This window comes from Eschrichtius robustus, chromosome 13, assembly GCF_028021215.1.
Source record: "Eschrichtius robustus isolate mEscRob2 chromosome 13, mEscRob2.pri, whole genome shotgun sequence".
Taxonomy (NCBI): domain Eukaryota; kingdom Metazoa; phylum Chordata; class Mammalia; order Artiodactyla; family Eschrichtiidae; genus Eschrichtius; species Eschrichtius robustus.
Genome location: NC_090836.1, coordinates 77,165,641 through 77,191,379, shown reverse-complemented (window position 1 = coordinate 77,191,379; position 25,739 = coordinate 77,165,641). Strand labels below are relative to the sequence as shown.

General features: G+C 36.9%; 1 protein-coding gene across 1 annotated transcript in view; it reads left to right on the top strand.

Annotated features, from left to right (window-relative positions):
* EPYC (epiphycan) overlaps positions 1–19,620 on the top strand; it is a 34,123-nt gene extending 14,503 nt beyond the window's left edge. The window contains exons 2-6 of the mRNA XM_068561393.1: positions 6,165–6,336; positions 11,373–11,531; positions 12,344–12,546; positions 13,853–13,948; positions 19,450–19,620. Coding sequence (XP_068417494.1) covers positions 6,165–6,336; positions 11,373–11,531; positions 12,344–12,546; positions 13,853–13,948; positions 19,450–19,620 — 801 coding nt within the window. The remainder of the gene's footprint in view (positions 1–6,164; positions 6,337–11,372; positions 11,532–12,343; positions 12,547–13,852; positions 13,949–19,449) is intronic.
* Positions 19,621–25,739: the final 6,119 nt, after the last annotated feature.

Genomic DNA, 25,739 nt, shown 5'->3' with positions numbered 1-25,739 from the left:
TTTATACTTGTCAATTTCAGGGAACGACTGGCTGCCAAGTGCTCCCACAGGGCAACATGGTCTTGGCAGGGTGTTCAGCCTTCAGGTTCAGCAACTGACTAACATAATCAGTCACCATCAGAGCTGATGGTAGGCTGATAAATGACACCAAGAAAAAAAATCATGTGAGGCTTAAAATATGTACAAGAAAGTCCATTTATGAATTTCTAATATGAAGTCATTCCCAGCGATGACAATGCTCACTTTTCCTATCCAGAGCTCCTCTTCCTCAGAATGAAGATATTTAAGAAGTTAGATTATTCAGCATGATTTTTTTTTTTTTTTTTTTTTTTTGGCTGAGTACAGAATCAGTAAATATTAAGGACGTCGTGCAGTTCTGTGGCAACGATAATCAGGTTCAAATCCTGGCCTTACTACACAGAAGCTATGTGACCTCAGGCAGTTTATTTAACCCTCCCTCCTTCCATCCTCAGTTTACAAATCTATTAAATGTGCACAATTATTGGTACAGATTTTTGTGTTGTATATGTGACTATTTAACTAATATCTATGTCCCCATGAGGGTTAATGTTATATACCTTATTGTTGTTTTTTCATCATTATATTTGGTGGCTTAAAACAACCATTTATTTAGCTCACAATTCTGTAGTTCAGCAATTTGGGCTGTGCTATGCTTCTAGTTTGCACTGGGCTCACTCATATATCTCCAACCAGCTGTTGGGTTGGTTCAGGGATGGATGGACTAGGTTGGCCTCAGCTTACATGGCTTTCCTGTACTCCATGTGCTCTGTCATCTTCCAACAGGCTGGAGCCAGCTCGTTCATATGATGACTGGGCAGGGTTCCTAGAGAGCAAATGAAAACATGCAATATTTCTGGAGAACTACCCTCAGAACTGACACAACAATACATTCTGTTGACTAAAGCAAATCAGAAGGCCAGTCTAAATTCAAACTTCAAGGGATGAGAAATTACCCTCTACTTCTTGATTGCAGGAGTTGAAAAGTCATGTTACAAAGAATCTTAGAAAAGGAATAATTGCAACAATCCAAAAAAAACACACAAATCTACCATGAAATCAATGGTGGATGTGCCAAAAGAAGTACACAAAGCTCTGAGAGCCACTCATCAGACATGTTTGTCTAAGTCACAAAGATCATGAGATGTTTCCTTGAGGAAGTAAGACCTGAACTAGATATGAGGGGCAAATAAGCAATTACAAGGCAACTTTGGGAGGTGGTGGATATTATCCAATATCTTGATTGTGATGATGGCATCACAGATGTTTGCACATATCCAAACTCATCACACTGTACACATTAAATATGTGAAGTTCTTTGTATAGCAATTATACTTTCAATAAAGCTGTTAAAAATAAAATAAGCGAAAAAAAGCTGGGGAGTGGAGGGAGTTCCAAGCAGATGACTAGTGCATGCAAATGTCCTATAGAAGAAGGAACATGGAGAGTATAAGAAACAAAAGATGGCCAGTGCAGCAAAAGAGGACAATTGGCAGGAGATGAAGGCAGAGGACACTTGAAGGGCAAACCATGCAGGACTCTGTGAATCAAAGAGTTTTAAATTTATTTTAATAATAATAGCAAACCTTTCCATGGCACTTACTATGTGTCTGACATTATTCTAAGTGTTTTATGTGTATTAACGTTTTCATCCTAACACAGTTGTAATATTTATATCAGGATTTTACAAATAAAGAAACTGAAGTTCAGGGAGGTAAAGTAACTGCCTAAACAGCGAGGCTAGATTCAAACTCATCTAGTCTGGATCCTTCCTCATAATCAATATGTTGCAGTGCTTCTTCAAGGCCATCGTTCTGTTGGTTATCAAGAGCAATAAAAAGCCACTGAAGGCTTTCAAACAGGGGTAGACATGATCAATTTTGTATTTTTAAGAGTTCATTCTCACTGAAGGTTGAATATATAGTAGAGGAGATCCCAACTTCCTGTAAGTAGACTATGACTGTATTTCAGGCAAGAGAACAAAGTAACTTAGATTATGGTGATGGTAATAGACAGGGAGAAAAAAACAATGGTATTTATAGATGTTTAGAAAATATTAATGATGGGTAAAATGGACAGTTGATCATAACAAGTGTAATGTTTGGCACAGACATTCAGTCTGGTTGATTAGACAATTATAAAGACTGGTGAACCTTCCATCATTTACAAATTCACTTATTCATTTAGTGATCCTTTCACTCATTCATAAATATAGGAGTCAAATCTGAGTAACAAATTCTTTCATAGCATTCTTTCCATCACACATATATTACATTTTCATTGAGTTCTTCATTGGAAACTTAGTGCAGATTAAGCGCAGAGATGAAAAAATATTAAAATATCAAAAAACAAAATACATTAGTTTTTATTAATTCAAACACAATGCTTAACAGCAGCAAATGGTTTGTGAGTGTTCTGAACAGGTGTGAGCGGCATGGTCAACAAGCGGTCTCTACTGAAGGAATCAGTGGTGAATGAGACAATTAGGAAGAAGTGTGACTGCTGTTTCTGAACGTACTAATTTTTCATATTTTTACTCTGAAATTAACATAAATAAGTAGGCTTAACACTAGTAATATGGTTAATATGGCTGTATGGATCATTTATATGTGCTTTTTGCTAAGGGACAAATGGAGATTTGATTGAAATTTGTTTTTTGTTTTTTTAAGTTAATTTTTATTGGAGTAGAGTTGATTTACAATGTTGTGTTCGTTTCAGGTGTCCAGCAAAGTGAATCAGTTATACATATACATATCTCTACTCTTTTTTAGATTCTTTTCCCATATAGGTCATTACAGAGTATTGAGTAGAGTTCCCTGTGCTATATAGTAGGTCCTTATTAGTTATCTATTATATATAGTGTGTATATGTCAATCCCAATCTCCCAATTTATCCGCCCCCCCCCCCTTTATGTTATTGTCACTTAAAATGGTGCTGAGTACTTTTATAGGAAGATTCTTCTATGGGCAATGTTTCTGACTATTGGGGAGTAAAAGTCTCAAATCTTTTGCAGTATTATTAATAACAATATAAATATTGCCGGTAAAAGTCTGAGTACACATCATCTGGTACAAAAAACTGTAACTAACTCACTTTCTACTGAGATTCCTTATTTCTCCAGGAGCAGAAACTTCATCTAAGACACCTCGGGGTCATTTCAGCCCTGATTTTCCTGAGATTGCATTGAGGTGCTGGGTTGCTTCTGTGGAGTCAAGTCTGTGCTGGGTGTGGAGGCTGAGGCAGGGTGGAGGACTCCTCTTGGCACTATTATCTCTCCAGCCTGACGTCTGCTGAGACGTCACTCTACCCAGGTCACTGTCTATGGGCTATGCATTTGCCATCCCTGGTAGAGATATACCTCTCTCGTGGACACGGAAGGTGCTTCTAAACACAGTCTACCATGGCATCAGTCATCTAAAGGACAGTAAACAAGAGAATAGAATGAGACGACAATCAACTCAAAGATGTACCCTGCTGGTACTGGGTCAAGAAGATAAGCAAGTGCAGTGATAACTAAGCTCAAGGTCACATGTGGGAGTGACCTTGTATTGTGTTTTTAAACTTTAGGGAAATATAATGATTAGATCAAAAAGTCAATTCAGTAGGGAGCAAGTCAGAGTAAAATAAGGAGGCAAAATGAAAAAGAGTGGAGAAAAACTCCAAAAGAATGAATATTTATATCAGAGGCTCAAATATGTTTGCATTTCAGTGTTACCAATTGTAGCCTGAGAAAGGGGGGCAGGGATATTTTCCGGCAATTTGTGTTTATTCCCAAATTTAGGTTTCTGCAGCATAAGCATAAAAGTCTGCCACACAGACAGCCAGGTGGTCACGTTTCCCTGGCCTCATTTCTCTGTGTGCATTGCCTCACAGCTTCACATCACGGTATGAAAATTGTTAAAGAGGAAAAGACGACAAAAGCCTAACTCACTTCTATTCAATGGTGAGAATAAATGGCGTCTGCAATGCAAAAGGCTCTCCAGACACAGTACTTTGAGGTTACAGTTCTGTAATTTTGCTGAACTGAAAAAACATTCCTTTTCTTTGGTCTTAAAATTTATTCAACATTCACATTTTATTAGCAAGTAAGCATGAACAAAAGTTTTTGATAAACACAAAAGTTATTTTGCCTCATTATATTGAATGACAAGTGAGACCTTACAGCTTCACATCAAATCAGTGGAAAAACAATTATCTGTAAAAAGTATGTGCAAACATTTTTCTACAAAGCTAAAGATTCAAGGCAATGTGTCTGGAATGTGTTTCTCCCTTTAGGCTGCCTCCATTCCATGAAAGATCTGTCTCAATTTCCGCTCTTCCCAGAGCCTCCTTTTGGTCTCTCTGCAAATCCATTCCTTCTGAATCTGCCTCCTTCCGACCCTGCAGATGGAAACCGTATGTTTCTCTGTTTAGGGAAGTGTGCCCAATCTTCTCAAGCAGAGATTTCTAGACACGTTTTATAATATCTTCATGTATGGCTTCCTAATGCACCAAATACACTGTAATTTGCTTTTGGTTTGCTTTCAACGCATTAATACATTCGTTGATTTTTTTCTCAGCAAAATCTCTAAAATTAAGCATAGAGCTGTGAATTAGATTTATTTTGGACAAGCAAAATTTTTTTATTATATTCAGTAAGTACTTGTTGATCACCTACTATGCTACAGCCTTGAGGTACAAAGATAAAAGATATAACTCAAAGCGTACCATCAAGTAGGCTTGGGTTGGCAGAAACCTGATGGAATCAATCCCATACAATGTAGGAAGGGCTGAAATGGAGAAACTACAGAAACATAGAAGGAGACACATCCAGAAAAGTAAACTGACAAAAAAAGTTTAGCGTTCCTTAAAAGGATGATTTTCATTTGTGAAGGAATGTATTCAAGTGTATAAAAGTGACATTAAATCGTAAGACTATCTTAAAATTTTATGGTTAACTGAAACATCTATCTAAAATATTCAGAAAATATCTAGCCTAATTATGTACTTATTTTACACATGAAAGTAATAGCTTGCATACCATTTTGACATTAAATAAGTTAGAAAGTAATTTGTGTGTTTTTCTTTTGTAATGAAAGCAAATAAAGAAGGATGGAAAGAATCAGGAGGCAGGGAGAATTTGGAATTTCTGGGATGCCATGAAAAAACTAGGCCTCAAAGAGTGGTTCCTACATGTTGATAACCAATTGTCTTGAACAGATTTCCTGCCCAAAGTTACAAGGTCAGCAGGAATGTAGGGTAGGGAGGTAGGGATTTACTAAGGGATACAAAGGAACAGACATTGAGATAAGGGAAGAAAGTTGAGAGTAACGGGTTGTTTTAAATGCAAACAGTGTTCTTAGAAGCAACAACTCACTACATAAAAAACGCAGGTAAGAAGAGTGTAAGTGCAAGTGTAATCTAAAATAGAAGCCATGAAAAAAATCTTTGAGAAGCTTTTTAAATTTTATAAAAGTGCCTCCTATTGTCAAAGCTCTCAAAAAGGTCAATTTTAATACCCAAATATTATTGGTAATATTTGTTATTCAAATAATAGTGAAAATATATGAGAAATAGCATTCCATAATCAAATCATGTAGTTTTCTTGTGTCCATATATTTTATTTTAGTACAAAGGATACTTTTCACTAAAAATGCAATTGGCGGAAGTGTAAGTCATTGTAAAGGAACAGAATATTTGAATCCAGAAAACCAAGGATTAAAAGGACTTGAAAATACATATCGATTTCTTATTGGTTATTGTCTACAAGAGGAGTAGAACTGGGGCTGCAGGATGAAGGGGACTTTGGATTTTTACTCTGCACACTTCTGGATTAATTTGAATCTTTCACAACAATAACGTATTCTTGCAATGCTAGGCATTTAGAAAACAATAAACGAGGTTATTTTTAATGTTGTAAAGAGCAGTAAGACCAAAATTAAAAAGGCATTGGAAACTATTACTAAGATTTGAGAAACAAAATTAATTGAAAACAATAACAGTAACTGGAACCGCATGTACCTTCCCAGGCAAGCAGGCGTCCCACCCTGTTCAACTTCAGAACACCAGCGACCTCTTGCGGCAAAGATGGATACATTTCAAATTTGTGTAACTGCCACAGAGGGTGATTGAGAAGGTTGCCTGATGAAATTCTGCTGCTTTTTCAGATTGAAATAGCGACAGTGATACCTTCGGGGAACAGAGAGCTCCTCACCCCACCACCACAGCCAAAGGAGGCTGAAGAGGAAGAGGAAGAGGAGTCCACCCCCAGGCTGATTGATGGCTCTTCTCCACAGGAGCCTGAATTCCCTGGGGTTCTGGGCCCACACACCAATGAAGGTCAGGTCCATCAAAGCTGGATTGTAATGAAGTCCACTTGTTCATTCCTCAAAACTGCCAAGCTCCAACTCTGCAGGGAGCCCCCATGACCCAAGGAGAAAACTTTGTTATAGGCTAGGTTTGAAGCAGGAGATATACATGTATTTGGTATTAAAATATAAAGCTGTTTTAATAATTCCGCTTTGGCATGATGGACATGATCAAATAACCAAAGATTTGGGGTCAAAATACTTGTCTGGCATCATTACTCAGAAAGCTTTGTAGTGGAATGCATTTCTAGAACAAATTATACACTATCAGCAAGATCAGAATCTGTGTCTGAGAGATCAGGCCCCAGCAGTTCAAGGAGATCAAGTGATGATGGATGCCGATGATGATGATGGTGATGATAGTAATGATATTTTACATTGATTGAGCACATGCTTTCTGTGGGCCATAATGCTCAGCACTTCACATTATCTCGTTTGACTATTGCAACCTCCTTGTGAAGGTATTAGTATTAATTTTTTTCATTATTACCAAGGAAACTAGCTCAGAAAGCATAGGAACTTTCCAGAGATCACATAGATATTAGGTTCACACACTGGGTTTGAAGCAAGCCTGTTCTGATTCTTGTCTGTGTACTTATTGGAAAACAGGCTTCTTTTCACTCAGTCCTGGGAAGCAGCAGGAAAAGGAAAAGAGAAGAAAGTATTTCATAACATTGGACTCCATCTCGTAGGGCCTGAAGTTGATGTAAACCATGGCCTTTTATTTAGGTCATGAGAAGGAATTCCTGGTGCTGAACCTGATTCTATGATTTGTCGGTATTTCATGTTAGAATTTGTCAGTGTCAACCCTGGGGGCTGTTCAAGTGGGCTCACACCAGAACACTTTTACACACATGGAGAATGGTGTTGTGAGGGGGTATAGAGTTCCCATTGCAAAGGTTTAGTTAGTATCAAGAGTCTCTGTACTATAAATTCTGGAGACACAAGACTTATCTTAAAATGACTACTGTTTTCACAGATATTTGTGTCTAGTACAGAGAGACAGACATGTAAACCAACTTAGAGACAGTAATGTGTTATAGGTAATATAAGAAAAGTTTGTACAGAACACACTGAGAGAACAGAAGAGAGGAGAGAGCATTCAAATCCCAGCTTTGAGACTTTGCTAGATATACAGTCTTGAGCAAAGCATTCAATATTTTTTTGCCTTTGTTTCCTCATCTAAAAAATGGGATAATAAATAATAGATCTTACCTCATAGAGTTGTTGTAAGGATTAACTGAGTGAAGTTAGTGCCTGGCCCACAGTAAACATCATAAATGTTAGTTATTCTCAATACTCTATTCTTGATAGGAGAGTATATCTTTTTTGTTTACTCTCAACAAACTTTTCAGTGTGCAATACAGCATTGTTAACTATAGGCACTGTGTTACAAGCAAATGTCTAGAACTTAATTCATCTTACATAACTGAAACTTTACACCTGTTGAACAGCTCTCTTTCCTCCTCCTTGCAGTCCCTGGTAACCACCGATCTACCCTCTGCTTCTGTGAGTTTTTAACTGTTCACCAATAAGTAGTGTAAAAAAGTTGTCTTTTGTGAAATGCTGCCTATACGCCAGCCACTAAAGTGTTTTATGTACATTAGCTCTTTGAAGAGATATAACAATACTAAGTAAGTACTAGTTACTATTATCTTCACTTTATAAATAGGAAAACTAAAATTCCAAAATACTATAAAAGTTGTCCAAGGTCATGGAAGTGGTACGTAGGGGTGCTGGAATGAAAATAGAGGCCACTAAATCCTGTCTTTAATGAAGACACCATATTCTTTCCACATAGTCAACTTTCTATGAGGTAGCAGAACATGCTACAGGCAGAACCAGGGAGATACACACACAGTGAGAAGGAAATGTACGTATCCAGCAGAAAGTCCTCAAAATAGGGAAATTAAATATCTCTAGAACATTACTTACTTTTAAGTAATTTCAGATCTTTCAAAAGTTGACTGATCTGGCATCACTACCTGATGAGCCAGGAACAATAGAAGAGCAGAATGTCCAATCTTTTTAAAAGCTTTAGTAAAACTTATGGCTCAATAATGTCAGTTTTGAAACAATATAAGAAAAAGTATGACTTAAAAAAATTTTTGTCTCTAAAGGAGTCTGAGAATAAGCAATGAAGTTAAAATTTTAATTCACATTTTACTTTCCAAAGAGGAAGCATCTCTCGAAATTCTAAACCTTAAAATTAAATTTAAATCTTATAAATTTATCAAAGGCAAATAGTTTGGAAATATTTAAAATATTAAAAATCAAAATATTATTTGTTACTATGAACACCAATTTCTAGAAATAGTATTCTGAAGCCACATAAAGTAGGCTTGAGTTATGAGTGGAAAAAACTAGAATTAAATAATAACTGGTGTGACTATATATAATTACCCTAAGTGATTATTAAACTAGCATGACCATGAATATATAGAAGAACAAAATGCTTTACTTTCTAAAAACTGTGATAAGTAGCAAATATTCATTTACAGTGATTAGAGAAATTAGCAAGTATTAAATATTTCATAGCTCTCTCTTAAAATTTTTTCCTAGATTTACATTCCTAAAATAGTTTTCATTCCTGAAGCTGTTATTATAAGTGATTTTTCTATTTAACAACGGTAATAAGACCTTAGTAGGTGCATTACTAGTTCTTGATTTCAAACCACGAATTGCTCCTTCAACGAAGGCAACCAAATGTCCCGATTTGCCTGGGAGTGAAGGGATCCCAAGACCGGGGGCTTCCAGTGCTAAAACTAGCAAAGTCTCAGCTAAATGGGGATGAATTGACACTGAGCAATCCCAAGAAAGTCTTCCATCATTTTCTTCTTCTATCTCTCATGGCTAGTTCACTTTCCCCATCCATCTCATGTCTCACAACTTTTTTCTCCTCCTCCCTAAACTCCTCAAACTCATCAGAGAGCTTAGCCGCCTCCTTCACAAAGAAAATGCTGTCTTCCGGTCAGCAGTTCTTTGGTCTTTCTGTTTGCAGACGTATAATTTACCTACATCTACATCCATGCACCTCCTCCTATTACAACAGAGGAACAGTCTGTCCTCCCACATGTGGGATGTAAATTCTTCCGATTGTGTTTTTTTCCCCTACTACACCTATGATTTATTATCAGAATTTTGCACTCTTTTTCCAGTAACGGTGGTAGAATTACATTAAGTTAATTCATAATTTTTCCAGGGTATGACTAGTGACCAGAAACAACTAGGAAAACTGACAAATTATAGAACAAACTTTCTCTCAATGAACTAAATGATACATACAGGGACTGAGCTAGGAACCTTGGTTTCACAGATGCGTCCTTCACACCACAGATTTTAAATTAAAGTGAAATCTTCATTCTTCCCATTTTTTTTTTAGTCCCATTTCCTGCTGCCCTCTCAGGATCCTTTTTATATTCAGTCTCTCTTCCTCTGGATTCTTTTCTTCAAATCTCTCCCACTTTAGTCCATTTCCTCATCATACACACCACAAATATGTCTTCTTACAGTTATCACCATCTTTCTTTCCTTTTTCTTTACAGTCAAACATCTCAATAGCATTGTTTGTATGTGCTGTAACTATTTCCTCACCTCTAACTTCCTCCTTCAGTGGCTGTAATCCAGCTTCCAGCCTCATCACTCCACAGTGTTTACTGAAGTTTCCTATAATCCCCACAGTAACTAATCCAAGAGACATTTTTCAGTCCTTAACTGACATCTCAGGAGGCTTAGATTATTTTCTATTCCCTATTCCTTCAAACTATCTCTCCACTTGGCCTCCATCGTCCATCCTATTGTCCTTCTTTTCTTCTGGCCATTGCTTCTCTATCTCCCTTGAAGCTCACTGTCCTCTACATGACCAATAAACAGAGAGTGAAGGACGGGTAGGAGTGTACGTACGGGGGTGATAGAAAACAATTAGATTAATAAATGGAGATATAATCCAGCCTGACAACTCTTTTGGATCTGTTGTCTTTTCTATCACCATTACCCTAGCCAAGCAACCATCATCTTTTATCTAGATAACTCATCTCCTCTCTGCCTGCTGGCCCTCCCTCAGTCTTCCAGCTTACCTTCAATCAGCGTGACATCTTAACACGCAAATCTGATCATGTAATACCCCTGCCCATCCTTAGGATAAGGAACAAAACCTGTAACACAGCCTATAAGGCCCGTGTGTGTTACGTCTTAAACATTGCAATGCTCGCTGTGCTGTAGCTACAGGGACCACCTTCTGGTTCCTCCAAAGTGAAGGGACTTGGCACCTGCTGCTTCCTCTGCCTGAATGCTCTTCCCTCTCACCTGCATAATCAAGTCTTGCTCTTCCTGCAGATTTCAACTCAATTATCACCTCCTCAGAAAACGATGACTCTCAGACTGAATCAAATTCCTGTAGTTTATGCTCCTATGATATTTCTTGACATTTACCACAGTCATCATTTTATTTATTTGTGTGATTAACATTCGTCTTATATAGCAGATTATAAAACAGAACTGTCTCTTTGGCTCACCACTGTTTCATCAGCTAGCACAGTGCCATTTACAAAGAAAAGATTTAATAAATGCACATTGAGTGAATTAATATTAATGATTATTGCCCTATCTTCTTCTTGATTTTGTTTCAGTGGGTTGTTTAAATATTGAATGAAAGACCTAATAAAAATATTATATGTGATGTTTTAAATTTATAAAAACCATAATCTTAATATTTACATTTGAAAATAGAATTTCCAGTAAATATAAGAGCAATAACCGTGCAATATTCACTCAGCAATTTAAAATAAAATTGTAAAGCATTACAAAGAATATACTAATTATTGGGGTAGCCTTAGTTGGTATATTTGACTTTAATATTCCATTTAAAGAAAACTATATGAGAAAATATTAAATATGCCAGAATAGTCTGTATGAGACTCGAATCTTGTTTAATAAATATTCGTAATCACATAATTTGTTAGAAATTGCTTTTGTTGCTTACATATATTGTTTGCCTCTTTCTTTTAGACTTTCCAACCTGCCTTCTGTGTACTTGTATAAGTACCACTGTATACTGTGATGACCATGAACTTGATGCTATTCCTCCGCTGCCCAAGAACACTGCTTATTTCTATTCCCGCTTTAACAGAATTAAAAAGATCAACAGAAATGATTTTGCAAGCCTAAGTAAGGATGATGGCACTAATATCCTTCTCTTTACAGACTTTTCCTAAAATGTTTGCACTGTGAAATGTTGGTACTGAAAATGAAACTTGAATATCCAAATATGACTCAAATCAATTATTTTTACGTTTGAAGGTTTGTTTTATAAGAAAAAATGATGAATAATTAAAGGTTGTTATGAAACTATATAGTTGTTGATATTCTCAAATAATTCTATTTTATAGGTTAAAACTCATTATCATGTTGTAACAATAAGAGTAGAAAGTCATGGTCATATATTTACTAGGATCTGGCTTGTTTGAATAGACTTCAAGTAAAGCACAATTGCTTTCTGGCTGATGAATGCAAACCTAAATCTGACTTTATAATTGTTGTCAACTTTGAAGAATTTTGGTACTTGTCTTCATTAAGTGTTTTAATCATTCGAAAGTTTCTTTTTAATGCCTTTGTATTTTAATGCTAATGCATCTATTACTATTAGAAAATACAACAATCTGCCATCAATGAGAAAAATGTTTTAAATAGAAAATCCAGACAAAGTTTATGAAGAATATGGGGAAAAGACCAGTTAAATATAATGAGTCAGTTTCTTTGCTAAATTTACACTTTCTTACAAGTGCATAAATATGAATAGTATTTGGGGAAAACAATTAAATTTTTATAAAGTTGTTAGAAATAATTGTTTCATTAATTGTCCACTGCTAATTAAATTCATATTTATATTTGCTTGTATATGGGAAAATTTATATTCCTATTTTTATGTGAGCAAAACATATTCAAGAATATTTAACTACTTCCCTCATTCTTTTTTCCAGATGATCTAAGAAGGATTGATCTGACATCAAATTTAATATCGGAGATTGATGAAGATGCATTCAGAAAGCTGCCTCAACTCCGAGAGCTTGTCCTGCGTGACAACAAGATAAGGCAGCTCCCAGAATTGCCAACCACTTTGACATATATTGATATTAGCAACAATAGACTTGGAAGGAAAGGAATAAAGCAAGAAGCATTTAAAGTGAGTTTTAAGTTTGAATATGAAAGACTTTCATCTTCCCATTCCCTTTTCTATCAATGACTAGCCTTTTTATTTCCACAAAAGGGATTCAATTTGATGAGACTTTTAACTCCTAAAATAAACTTTACAACACTATGTATCATGCTTTGGGGAAATACTGTGTTCTGGTACATTCTGAGGCTGCTCAAACACCAAGAACAGAAAGCAGAGCTGGAATAAGAAGTGCGTGGCTATCTGGAGCACCAGTCTATAAATTGCACCTGGAAATGCTGTAAGCTGGATGAACTGTATTTACCAAAAACGCCACTTAACAAGAGTATCTTATGTAGTTGGAAGGACAACTACTTGTACAGACTGTGGGTGTTGCCTTTGAGGGTAGAAGCCTTCTAAATTATTTTGTAAGGAGAATGGATTCAGTTAATCTTATGCATTTTGTTTTCTAAGTGAAGGAAACAAGTTTGGGGTTAGAGTGACTTGCTTGGAATAACAGCACAGAGTCTGAGAATAGTAACCAGATTGGCTTTCTTACCCACTCTTTCTCCATTCAAGCTGCTCCTCTAAATATATGTTGAACAAATAAATTTAAACTACTGTTTGAAGGGACATCACATTACTTCCATGGAGGCTACAGGGGGTTGTGTGGACCCCTTAGCCCTGAGCAATGGTGGAAACCCTGTCTCTCCACTAGCCCTCCTGTGACACCACCCTGGTGGGCAAGGAAGTTAGGGCACCTCATTAGAGCCTGGCAAAGGTCGAAATCTAGTCTCTCCACTCAGATTTTGTTGGCATGGGCAGTAGTGAGTCACAGTTTGTCCTGTGATGTTTGGCTAGAGTAGACCTGTTATTGTCTAAACTTATTCTGTCTTGCTAGGCTGCCCTTTACCTGGTACTTGGGCTGGAGTGCGCAGGATTTTGTTGGGGAGAACTTTTCATTTCTCCATTCCTGTAACATGAAGGAAATTCTTGCTATGTCTCACCAAAATCCTCAAAATCCTATTGCAGAGTGTCTTATGTGGGAAGTCGCTGCCTTGCTTAAATAGAGAAAGTTAGAGTGGGCAAAGAAAGCTTCTGCCTAGAGATTGAGAAACACGTTTCATTTGCATCGAGAGATATTTGTTTGCTTTCAGATCTTCCAAAACTCATTTGAATTGTCCAGTAACATAGAAAACTAATTTGCCTCAATTTTACAAAACAAGACCTGAACAGGCATGTATTATTTCACAAATAGTTTCACAGACAGGGAATGAAAAATACAACTGTAGCACCACTAATTTTTATTAAGACCCTACATTTGGAATGTTTACAGGATATGTATGATCTCCATCATCTCTACCTCTCCGATAACAACTTGGAACACATCCCTCTGCCACTCCCAGAAAATCTACGGGCCCTTCACCTCCAGGTAGGCTTCTACTAGTAAGTTATCCCCAACACCTCCATGGAAAACAGAAGCAAACAGGATGGGATGCAAAAGCTGTTTATAATGGCATGTTGATACATTGTGACAATTTTTCTTTTATTTTTCTCCTGTCTTTAATTCATTCTCTCTCTCAATCTGAGTACAAGGTAATTATACATTCATGACTCTTATCTCTACTGATTTATTTCTGATAACTTTAGTCTTTATTTTCATTCTTTGCCAAGTCATAATGCATCTTTTTGACATACAAAGCTTCTTTAAAAAAAATGAGAGCTTCCTCTGCTGAAGAAATGTGTAAAGATTAGAAATGGAAGAGAAGAAAGAGGGAAAGAAAAATCTAATTTGATTTCTAGCTTTCAGGGGGAAAAAAAATGTCAGTTTTAGCTCTTGATTTTAGGTTCCATGTACGGAGGAAGATTCAATCCTAGGGCATTGCTATCTGCTGAGAGATGACAGACTTCCATCTCTCTGGATTAAGAAAATGCAGTTTTTTCTAAACCAACATATTTGAAAGCTTGCATTATTTTAAATCCCTTTAAGCTACATTTTATCTCTGAAATAATGAGTGAAAACACATTTTCAAAATGCTATGATTTAATATTTTCTAAATATATTAAAAATATGATCAATTAAAACAAATGGTTTTGGTTGTTGAAAAAAAGAAAGATAAATTATTTATTTCAGATATGAGTAACTTTTGTTCTACAGCTGTAATCAATGTAATAATTTCATCTGTGGAATAAATCTGTAGGGAACACAACCATTATGTGCTCAAAGACACGATATCATGGTGTAATATTACAATCTTTTAGCAAAAAAAAAAAAAGTATAGACCATCACAAGAAGTGATTTTGCTATGTGAGAGCAAGTCTGATTCTTTTTTTCTCTGTGGATCCTGTAATTATTTACCTCTGTGAATTTTCTTTTATTCCTATTTATATCTTTCCATACTTCTTTTTGGTGTCTTTTTGTGAATATCTGTCTATGAGTCTTGTCCACGAGTCTGTCACTTCTGAGAGTTTTTCTGGCTGTGTTAACTTCCTTAATGTGTATTCCCTTTCAGGTGCTCATCCTGTTTCTCTATGGCTCTCTCTTGGTCTCTCTTTTTCTGGGGGTGAATTTCTATAAATATGAGGATTTCTTGCCTTGTTTAGGATTGGAAGAGGATTTTCAAGGGCATCCTCAGGGAAATTTTGGAATTTTTTTTCCAATTCTGAATTAAATTTTATTATTATTGTCTTTGATGATATTGACCTCTACAGGGTAACCAGGTCTCTGATGTTATATTTAAACTGAATGTGCTTGTATATACAATATAAGATTTTTTTTGAAGTAATTGGCTTTACAGTCCCTATTCTAAGGTTTAAAAAGGCCTTAAGTGAACCTTTTAAAATATTTCTCTTTCACAATCACCTCACCAATATCCAGTATAAAGCTGTTTTTAATTTAAATTATCTTCATTTTATATTCATTTTTAATGCTCATATAGAAATCTCCTTTTTTGATTCATTTGAAAAATGTTTTTCAACACATGGTATAGTAATTAAGAATGACAACTCTGGCAAAATCAGATTCCCTGGGCTGAAATTCTACTTGACACTATTTAATGATTGGACAAATATCTAAACCTGCCTGCATCTCAGGTTTAGTTTATAAAGTGGGTACTGCATTTACTGATACATGATAAGTATCACTTAAAGGTGAGGCATGATAATTATTAACAGTGTGTATCTACTACCTAGCAAAGAAAATAGTACAGTGCATAGGCACTAAATCTGTATTATTCCTCATGGGCACTTTGTAATAATAGAGAGTCAATCCATCAGAAAGATGTAATGCTTATAAACACATATGCACCTAACAACAGAGCCTCAGAAGTTATAAAGACTACACTCTCGGAATTAAAGGGGGAAGTAGACAATTCAACAGTAATAATTGGATTCCTCAATGCTCCACTTTTAATAGTGGATAGAACAACTAGCCATAAGATCAACTAAGAAATACAAGACTTGAGCAACATTATATACCAACTAGCCCTAACAGTCATCTATATAACATTCAACCCAACAACAGCAAATATACATTCTTCTCAAGTGACAAGGAACATCTCCAGGATATACAATATACTAAGCCACAAAACAGGCCTCAACAAACTGAAAAGAATTGAAATCATACAAAGTATTTTTCTGATTACAATGAAATTAAAATAAAAATCAACAACAAAGAAAACAGGAAATTCACAAATATGTAGATATTAAACAACACCTTCATTAATAAGCCATGGATCAGAGTAGAAATCAAATAAATTAGTTCAGCAATACGACAGTTTACAAAATCAATATATAAATACTAATGTATATGTATATACTAGAAATGAAAAATCTGAAAATAAAATTAAGAAAACAAGCTTATTTATAACAGTCACAAAATAATAAATTACCTAAGAATAATATTAATAAAAGAATGCAAAATTTGTATACTGAAAACTACGACATATTGTTGAAAGACTTCTGCACAGCAAAGGAAACAATTAACAGGGAGAAGAGATAACCTACGGAATGGGAGAAAATATTTGCAAATCATACATTTGAGAAGGGGTTAATATCCAAAATATATACAGAACTCAAACAACTCAATAGGAAAAAACAAATAAGCTAATTAAAATATTGGCAAAGGAGTTGATCAGACATTTCTCTAAAGAAGACGTACAAATGGCCAATAAATATGTGAAAAGGAGCTCAACAAAACTAATAATCAGGAAAATGCAAATCAAAACCACAAAGAGATGTCACCTCACACCTGTTAGAAGGGCTATTATCAAAAAGACCAAAGTTAAGTGTTGGCAAGGATGTGGAGAAAAGGTAACCTTTGCACACTGTTGGTGGGAATGTAAGGTGATACAGATACAGGAAACAGTATGATGTTTCTTCAAAAAAAATTAAAAACAGAACTACCATATGATTCAACAATCCCACTTCTGGGTATATGTCCAAGGGAAAAGAAATAAGTATCTTGAAGTTATCTGCACTTCCATGTTCATGGTGTCACTTTTCACAATAGCCAAGGTATGGAAACAACCTAAATGTCTGTCAATGGATGAATGGATAAAGAAATTGTGGTCTATGTATACAATGGAATATTATTAAGCCTTAGAAAAGAAGGAAATCCTGCCATTTGCAATAACATGGATGAATCTGGAGAAATAAGTGAAATAAGTCAGCTATAGAAAGAAAAATATTATATGATCTCTCCCATGTGTAAAATCTAAAAAAGTCAAGCTCATAGAATGGTGGTTACCAGGGACTGGGGAGTGGGGGATATAGGGAGACGTTGGTCAAAGGGTATAAAGTTTTAGTTATTCACGATAAATAAGTTCTGGAGGTGTAACATACAGCATGGTGACTGTAGTTAATAACACTATACTGTATACTTGAAATTTGTTGAGAGTAGATCTCTAGTGTTCTCACCAGACACATACACAAAAGGTAACTATGTAAGGTGATGGAAATGTTAATTAGCTTGATTGTGGTAACCATTTCACAATGTATACATAAATCAAAACATAATGCTGTACACATTGAATATCTACAGTTTTATTTGTCAAAGATACCTCAATAAACCTGGGGAGAAAGAGAGCTAAATAAAGGAAAGATATCCCCATATTCATGGTTTGGAAGTCTTAATATTAAGATGGAAATACCCCCCAAACTGATCTACAAATGTTTTATATAGAAACTCACAAGTAATTTATTAAATTATTTGAACTAATAAATGAGTTCAGCAAGGTAGAAGGTTATAAAATCAACATAAAATATCAATTGTATTTCTATGCTAGCAATGAACTAAACCACAATGGGATACCACTTCACACCCACTTGGTTGGCTAAAATAAAAGAGACAGACAATTACAAGTGTTGCTTAGGATGCAGAGAAAAATGGAACCCTCATACATTGCTGGTAGAGGTGTGAAAGAGTGCAGCTATTTTAAAAAGCAATTTAATACTTCCTCAGAATATTAAACATAGAGTTATCATATCACCCAGCAATTCAACTCCTACGTACATATGAAAGAGAACTGAAAACATATGTCCACACAAAATTTGTACACAAACGTTCATAGAAGCATTATGCATGAGAGCCAAAAAGTGGAAACAATCCAAATTCCCATTATCTGATAAATGGATAAACAAAAATGTGGCATATGCATAGAGCAGAATATTATTGAACAATAAAAGAAAAAGTACTGATACATGCTGCAGCATGTATGAATCTTGAAAATACAATTCTGAGAGGAAGAACCCAGTCACAAAAGATGATATATTGTTTGATTCCCTTTGTGAAATGTCTAGAATAGGAAAATCCATAGAAACAGAAAGTAGTTTAGAAATTGTCAGGGGCTAGAGGTTGGGGAAAATGGGGAGTTATTTCTAATATCTATGGGGTTTCTTTGGCGGATGTTTAAAATGCTCTGAAATTAAACTGTTGTGATCCTTATACAAGTCTGTGACTATACTGAAAACCACTGAATTGTACACTTAACATGGGTGAATTTTATGGTATGTGAAGTGTATTCAATAAAGCTATTTTAAAAAATCTAGTTCTGGGCCCTGCCCAGATCTATATCTTTCTGATATTTGCTCACTCTCTCCCTCACTTCACTTCAGCTATGTTGACTTTTTTCCCATTCTTTTTTTTTTTTTTTTTTAATTCAGGCTTTGATTTCTTTTTTTTAAAAAAATAATTAATTAATTAATTTATGGCTGTTTTGGGTCTTCGTTTCTGTTCGAGGGCTTCCTCTAGTTGCGGCAAGTGGGGGCCACTCTTCATCGCGGTGCGTGGGCCTCTCACTATCGCGGCCTCTCGTTGCGGGGCACAGGCTCCAGACGCGCAGGCTCAGTAATTGTGGCTCACAGGCCCAGTTGCTCCGCGGCATGTGGGATCTTCCCAGACCACGGCTCGAACCCGTGTCCCCTGCATTGGCAGGCAGATTCTCAACCACTGTGCCACCAGGGAAGCCCCTTTTTTCCCATTCTTAAACTTTCCATACTAATTACTCAGAATTGGAACTTGGTGTTCTCTCTGCCTGGGATATTCTTGCCTCAGCTCTCTCCATGCCCATGTCTCCTTGTCACTCCATGCTCAGCTCCACTGTTGCCTCTTAAGATAACTTGTCACAGTTACCATCCTTTCTTCTGAGTTCACATCGTTTTCGGAAATAACTTGTTTTCTTTGAATTTGTTTTTTCACCTCCTTATTGTATATTCCCATTACTGAAGTACAAGCTCCGTACTTGTGTATTGTGTTAATTGATTTATCCCCACTGCTTAGAAAGTGCTTGATGTATAATAATCACATAACGTGCAGTTTTGGATGACAGAAGGAATGAAAGAGTAAAAACAAGGGTGAAGCAAAATGGACTATTTATTAATCAATACTAAGAATATGTTATATCATGTCGAATCATTTATTTTAATCTTTTTTAGAATAACAACATTCTGGAGATGCATGAAGATACCTTCTGCAATGTTAAAAATTTGACTTACATTCGTAAGGCACTAGAGGATATTCGATTGGATGGAAACCCTATCAATCTCAGCAAAACTCCTCAAGCATACATGTGCCTACCTCGTTTGCCTATTGGGAGTCTTGTCTAATTTCAGATAATGGTCAGCGTTGTGATGCCTGCTATAACAAAACAATTCTTACCGCTCTCTTCCAAAAGAAAACTCAGCATGATAATTTCAAAATGTGTTCTGAAAGATTAATTACATAAAAAACGGCTAAAAGTTTTAATATATGATAGCAACTTAGTAATCTAAGAAAACACGAGATGAATCAGGAATAAACTAAAAGATGTACAGAAAGAGCAAAACTAAAAGACAGAAAATATTTCACAGATATTCTTATATATCACATGTAATTTGCAAGTTTTAGGGACTCATATTCTCTATAATTTTAAATTAATCATATAATAAAAATTAAAAATTAACATTTTAGGTATATTGCCAAGATTTAAATGTTTTTAATTAAACTTTTCTCTTTTTTTTTCACTAAAGCATGTTTCTTTTTTCAAATTCATTAAAGAAAATGAAGAAAAGAATAAAAATATTTGAAAATTATAATGGCTTTGTGGAAAAATATTCATTATAATCACAACGTGCAGATAACCACAATAATACACATAGCTTCAGTATTTGAAAAATATTTTATCATCTTAAAGACCTGCCAACTCATTTTAGACCTTTCCTAAACTGACTAGTTACTTGGCATATTTCTGTGCCTGTGAAAAAAATAAAATATACAAAATGGAAAACATAAACAATGATAAGAAAATCACAGTAGGTAAGAAGTTGAGGAGTACCTTCTAGAAAAAGTTGGTCTTTCTGAAATGTATGATAATAATACAGGCACTTGCTTAAAAATTGAAAGATAACAAAAGAGTATACAATGAAATGTGAGTTTCCTTCCAGCAGCAAACCCTAAGCTCCACTCCTTAGAAGTAGTCAATGGTTTCTTGCATACTTTTATCAAGTTTTCCATAAGAAACAAAAACTTGCACATAAATAATTTCCCCTTTTTTACAGAAAAGTGTATGCGCTTGCTACATGTATATATATGCCACCAATATGTATGTATCAGTACATGTAAACATGGATTTTTAAGCACAAAAGATAATCACTATTCTGCACCTTGCTTGTTTCACTTAAAAATATTTCTTGGTGATTTTTGTCAGATGAGCACATACAGCTCTACTGATTCTGAACAACACATATCAGCCCATTACATGGAGGTACATTGTTATAATAGGAGCCAATTCTCGGACACAAAATACATACCAGGCATCTACTAAGGTGTTCTGCATGTATTAATTCACAACATCTTAGGAGCTGGAGATAGTAATGACTATTCCAAGTCACAGATCAGAGACAGAGCTTAAATAATTTGCCCTGGATTAAGGGCTGACTCCAAAGGCCTATCCTATTCCACCCCACTGTCCCGCCTCAAATACTATGAATGTGACTTTTCCCTGCTTTATAATACAAGGAAGTGGTGTACAGGCTGGACAGAGAAGTTGTTATGAACTGAATGTTTACCCCCAGAATTCATACGTGGAAGCTCTAACCCTCAATGTGATGGTGCTTGGAGATGGGGCCTTTGGAAGTTGAATTAGGGTTAGATGAGGTCATGAGATAGGGCCCTCATGATGGGATTTGTGCTCTTATAAGAAGAGGAAGGAAAAGAGATTACTCTGTGTGTGTGTTTGTGTGTGTGTGCGTGTTTATGTATGTGCACATGCACTAAGGAAAAGCCATGTGAGGACATAATGAGAAGTCAGCCATGTGCAAGCCAGGGAGAGAGCTCCCATTAGAAACCAAATCAGCTGAGACTTTGATCTTGGACATCCTAGCCTCCAAAACTCTAAAACTGATCCCTGATTAAATACAATCCTTTTTTTTAATGACAACGTTTTTTTCTTTATGAATTTGCTACACACATTTACTTTTCTCTAAATATTACAGGTTATTTTCCAAAAGGGAGGACACTGCATTTTATTGCCCCGTATTACAGTGTACTTTAAAACTATTTATAAGCAAACATTTCCATTTAAAATTCCTAAGTAATTCTTACTGAATACACAGGTTTTTCAGATGACAGGCCTAAAATGTGTTGTGTTAATCCTCTGAAAACCCTGAGTTATTATAGGGTTAGTAATATTTTCAAAGGACGATAGCAAATAATACCTACACATAGTACTAGTACATAGAATAAAAAATAATTAATATTGGCAACCTGGAGTAATTTAAATAAGGTATTCGTGATCAAATATAATTATAAAGGGTCTAACTTCACATAGTTTCTTTCAAATAAGGACTTTCACTGACAATTTTTGAACGAGTTACTACTGCCATCAAGTGTTAGGATTCATTCTTTTCAAGTCACCCAAATGCACAAAAATCAACACCAAGATTGCAGTGTTTTCAACTTAACAACATAGTGCTCTGAATAACATAAAGCATAGCAAAACCAATGCTGTCACATGGCACTTACCAGAATTTCAAAATGCAACAATATCATTAAAATCTCCCAAATAAAGTTGTAACTAGTTAATATGAAGGACATATTTTACTGCATTGACTTGAAACATGTGGCAAACAGACTCTAAGTTGATCCCCAATGATTTCCTGCCTCTTGGTGTTCATGCCTTTGTGTAACCCTCTCTCTTTGAGTGCTGGTAGGACCTGGGCCTTGCTTCTAACCAATAGGATATGGCAAAGGTGATGGATGTCACAAAAGTCAAGCTCCATGATTATGATACACACGTGTGTGTGTGTGTGTGTGTGTGTGTGTGTGTGTGTGTATTCATTGTGCTAGGAAGCACTAAGAAGATGCTCTCGGCTGGCTTGATGGGGTGAGCAGTCATGCTGAGGAAGCCCATGGAAGGGAACTGTGGGCAGCCGCTAGTACCACTGCTGTCCTCGAGGACCTGCAGGTTGCCTCGAAACCTGAAGGCTTCCTTCAGCCAACACACAGCTAAAGGGTGTGGCCCTCAGTTATACAGCCACAAGGAAACAAATCTGCCAAGAACATGAATAATCTTGGGAGCAGATTTTCCCGAATTGAGCTGCAGGATGAGAACCCAAACGGCCAAATGCTTTGACCACAGCCCTGGTAAGACCCTGAGCAGAGGACACAACTAAGCTGTTCCAGGATCCTTGGAAACTCTGAGATAACAAATGTATGTTGTTTTAAGTAACTAAGTTTGTGGGAACTTTTTATGTAGCAATATAAATGAATACAATATATAAAAACACGGTGTGTTATATTTTAATGTTGAATCAAAATAATTCATTTTGCAGTATTTAAAGAGTATGGGTCAATTTTAAAAGTCTTTAAAATTCCTTAGTTGCATTTCTGACGGTGGTGTTTAACATGTTCTGGTGCTAATTTTCTTGGGTGATTTACCAGTACATGAACAATCTGTATTATAATGTCAATCTATTGAAAAAACCAATAATCATAAATTGTAATTTGCTGCTTCTCTTAAGAAAGAGTAGCACAAGACAATCCTGCATTAATGTTTTTTAATAGGGAGGATGAATATGAAAGATATATATCTCACCATGAAAAAAGTGTATAAAGCCAGTATTATTGGTATAAAGTTCACATCAACTGTTCAAAAAAATGATGTCTTTAATTACCTGTGAGTCAATCTTTTTTTTAAAAAAGAAGAAATTGATGGGAATTCCACTAAGCAACGTGATCAATTTCTAAAGCTCTTAATTCAAACTCAGTATCATATACCAAGTATATTCTTAGAAAAATAAATCTGGATTATCACCATTCCGTTTCAAGTTAAGCAGATCAGAGGCTGAGGCCAAGTGTGTGAGTCTCCATCCAAAAAGAGACATTGGAGGCTAAAAATGTCAGCATTCTGCACTTTGAGTCAAGCAGGCTTGTCTCCTCAGCAAACCACAGAGCAAATGAACTTGAATGATGCCTGTGGAATCTATAGGTCCCACAGCAAAGGGTGGAGGGCTGAACCAAGAATCCATGTACTGTTCTCAATTTTCAAGCAGGAAGGCATAAATGACCTTTGCAAGCATCGGGGCTTCCCCTAATTTTGCTTCTCTATCATTCAATGAAAGCTTGTATGGACTCAGGTTCCCAGTGGGCAGTGTCCCATTTTTGCACAATTCCCCTCAACACAGGAAGGTGATAAGGAGATATGCTCAGTGGTTTTCTGTAGGCTCAAGGCTGGTAGCACTTCCTTGGGACAAGGAAAGTGGGACAAGAAAAGGACACAAGGATGGGGATGTCTATTTTTGCATCAGGCACAGGGTGAGCTATCTTTATGTATACTGTATCAATTTCTTTACAAGTCCTAAAGCATGTAAATATGATAATGATGATACTTCACAGTTACTGAGTGCTCACAGGGTACCTGTGCTAAGTGCTTTAATCAATACCTTACTTGATCCTTAACATAACTCTTTGGAACAGGCACTCTAACTGTACTCATGGTATGGGTAAGGAACTGGAGGCTTCCAGAGGTTAACTGGTGAGTTGAAGTTGAAACACCTCTACTTTTAAATAGACCTTGTTTTTTAGAGCAGTTTTAGATTCACAGCAAAACTGAGAAGAAGGTACAGAGATTCCTCATACACTCTCTCCCCCGACTCATACAGAGCCTCCTCCATTATAAACATCCTCCACCAGACTGGTACCTTTGTTAATAATGAACCTACAGTGACACATCATTATCACCAAAAGTCCATAGTTTACATTAGGGGTCACTCTTGATGTTGTACATTCTACAGATTCGGATAAACGTATAATGACTTGTACCCATATAGTATCATTCAGGGTAGGCTTTTGTCTATTTAAATCAAAGCCCATATTCTTAACCTTAATACTATAAAGGCTCCCAAGGTACCACACTGTCTGGTTAACAAAAGGAAAAATGTAATTGGCATACTAGCATTCTTAGGTACAAACCCACGGTATACATCCTGGTAATGTTGAATCAACGGACATATGTTTTGCATATGTTACAATTAGTAAACTGCTTGTCCATACAGATTCCTTGTACTCATCACCAGAGTGCTATTTAAGGTGCTTGGGCAGTGTAATATAGTAATCTCATTGACAATTTGGACTCTGAGGTCAAACAGGCTCAGGTTTAAATACTAGCCCTGAAATTCATCAGTCCCACTGCCTTAGGTAGATTAATTTCGTTTCCTAATCTATGAGATGTGGTAACAATGCCTACCTCCCTGAGTAGGTGTGAGGATTATGTGCCATGAGCCCACCTGCGCGCAGTAAGCACACGCAATAAACGTTTGCCGTCTTGTTTCAGGTACGTTGACACAGAGCTCCTAGGATTTAGAAGAGTGGGCACAGACCACAAGGTAAGGAGTGGGGCCCAGTTTTCTGACTCCGAGGGCTTTCTCTTTACCCCCTGGGCCGCCCCAAAGGTGTAGGATATTGTTTTTCGATACACAAATTCTTCCCCAACCCCCGCCTCTGGGTTCAGCCGAAGGTCCATCTTCTACAACCTCGCACCTCCAGGTGGTTTAAGGGTTCAAATAAACTGCCTCCACCGTTTCCTAACGTGGGCAGCACAAACCCAGCCTCCCGCCCCTCGCCACCTCCCTCAAAAACTGCGTCACAAGCCCCCTGCGAATGTTCACGGGCAACCTCGTTCTGGGCGTAACCCCAACTCCACGCCCAGGGAGAACGACCTCAAGCCCAATTGGCTGTCTCCCGGGGCAACCAAGGATGCGGTGGGCGCACGGGGCCCCTGGCCGGTATTTAAAGGCTGCCGTTGCCCACCCTGCCTCAGTCTAGCCAGGACGGTGACGGTGAAGCACCTGGGTTGAGAGGGAGCAGCAAGGTAACGCGCAACCCCTGCCTCTCCCGTCCCCAGCCCGAGCCTCCAGTGAGGCGGGGGTGTGTGGGACCCGGGAGCGGGTCTCACTGCGCGTCGCCCACCAGCAGCTTCCTCCCCCACCATCCTTACCCAGCCCCAGTCCCACCCAAACTCACCTGGACGAGACAACCCGGGTGCCAAGGGTCAGAGATTACGTGGAAGAACGATCGAGCGAGCAGAGAAGAGGGGTCCTTTTGGAGAGAAAGGCGTGATCCCAGCGGCAGGCACGTGGTGCTGCGCAGAGAGAGAGAGACACGAGGCTCTTCAGACCGTCAGATCTGGCCAAACTTGACGGCAGCTCCTAGGACGCTTCCGTTTAGACCTCTCGGAGCTCCCTGAATC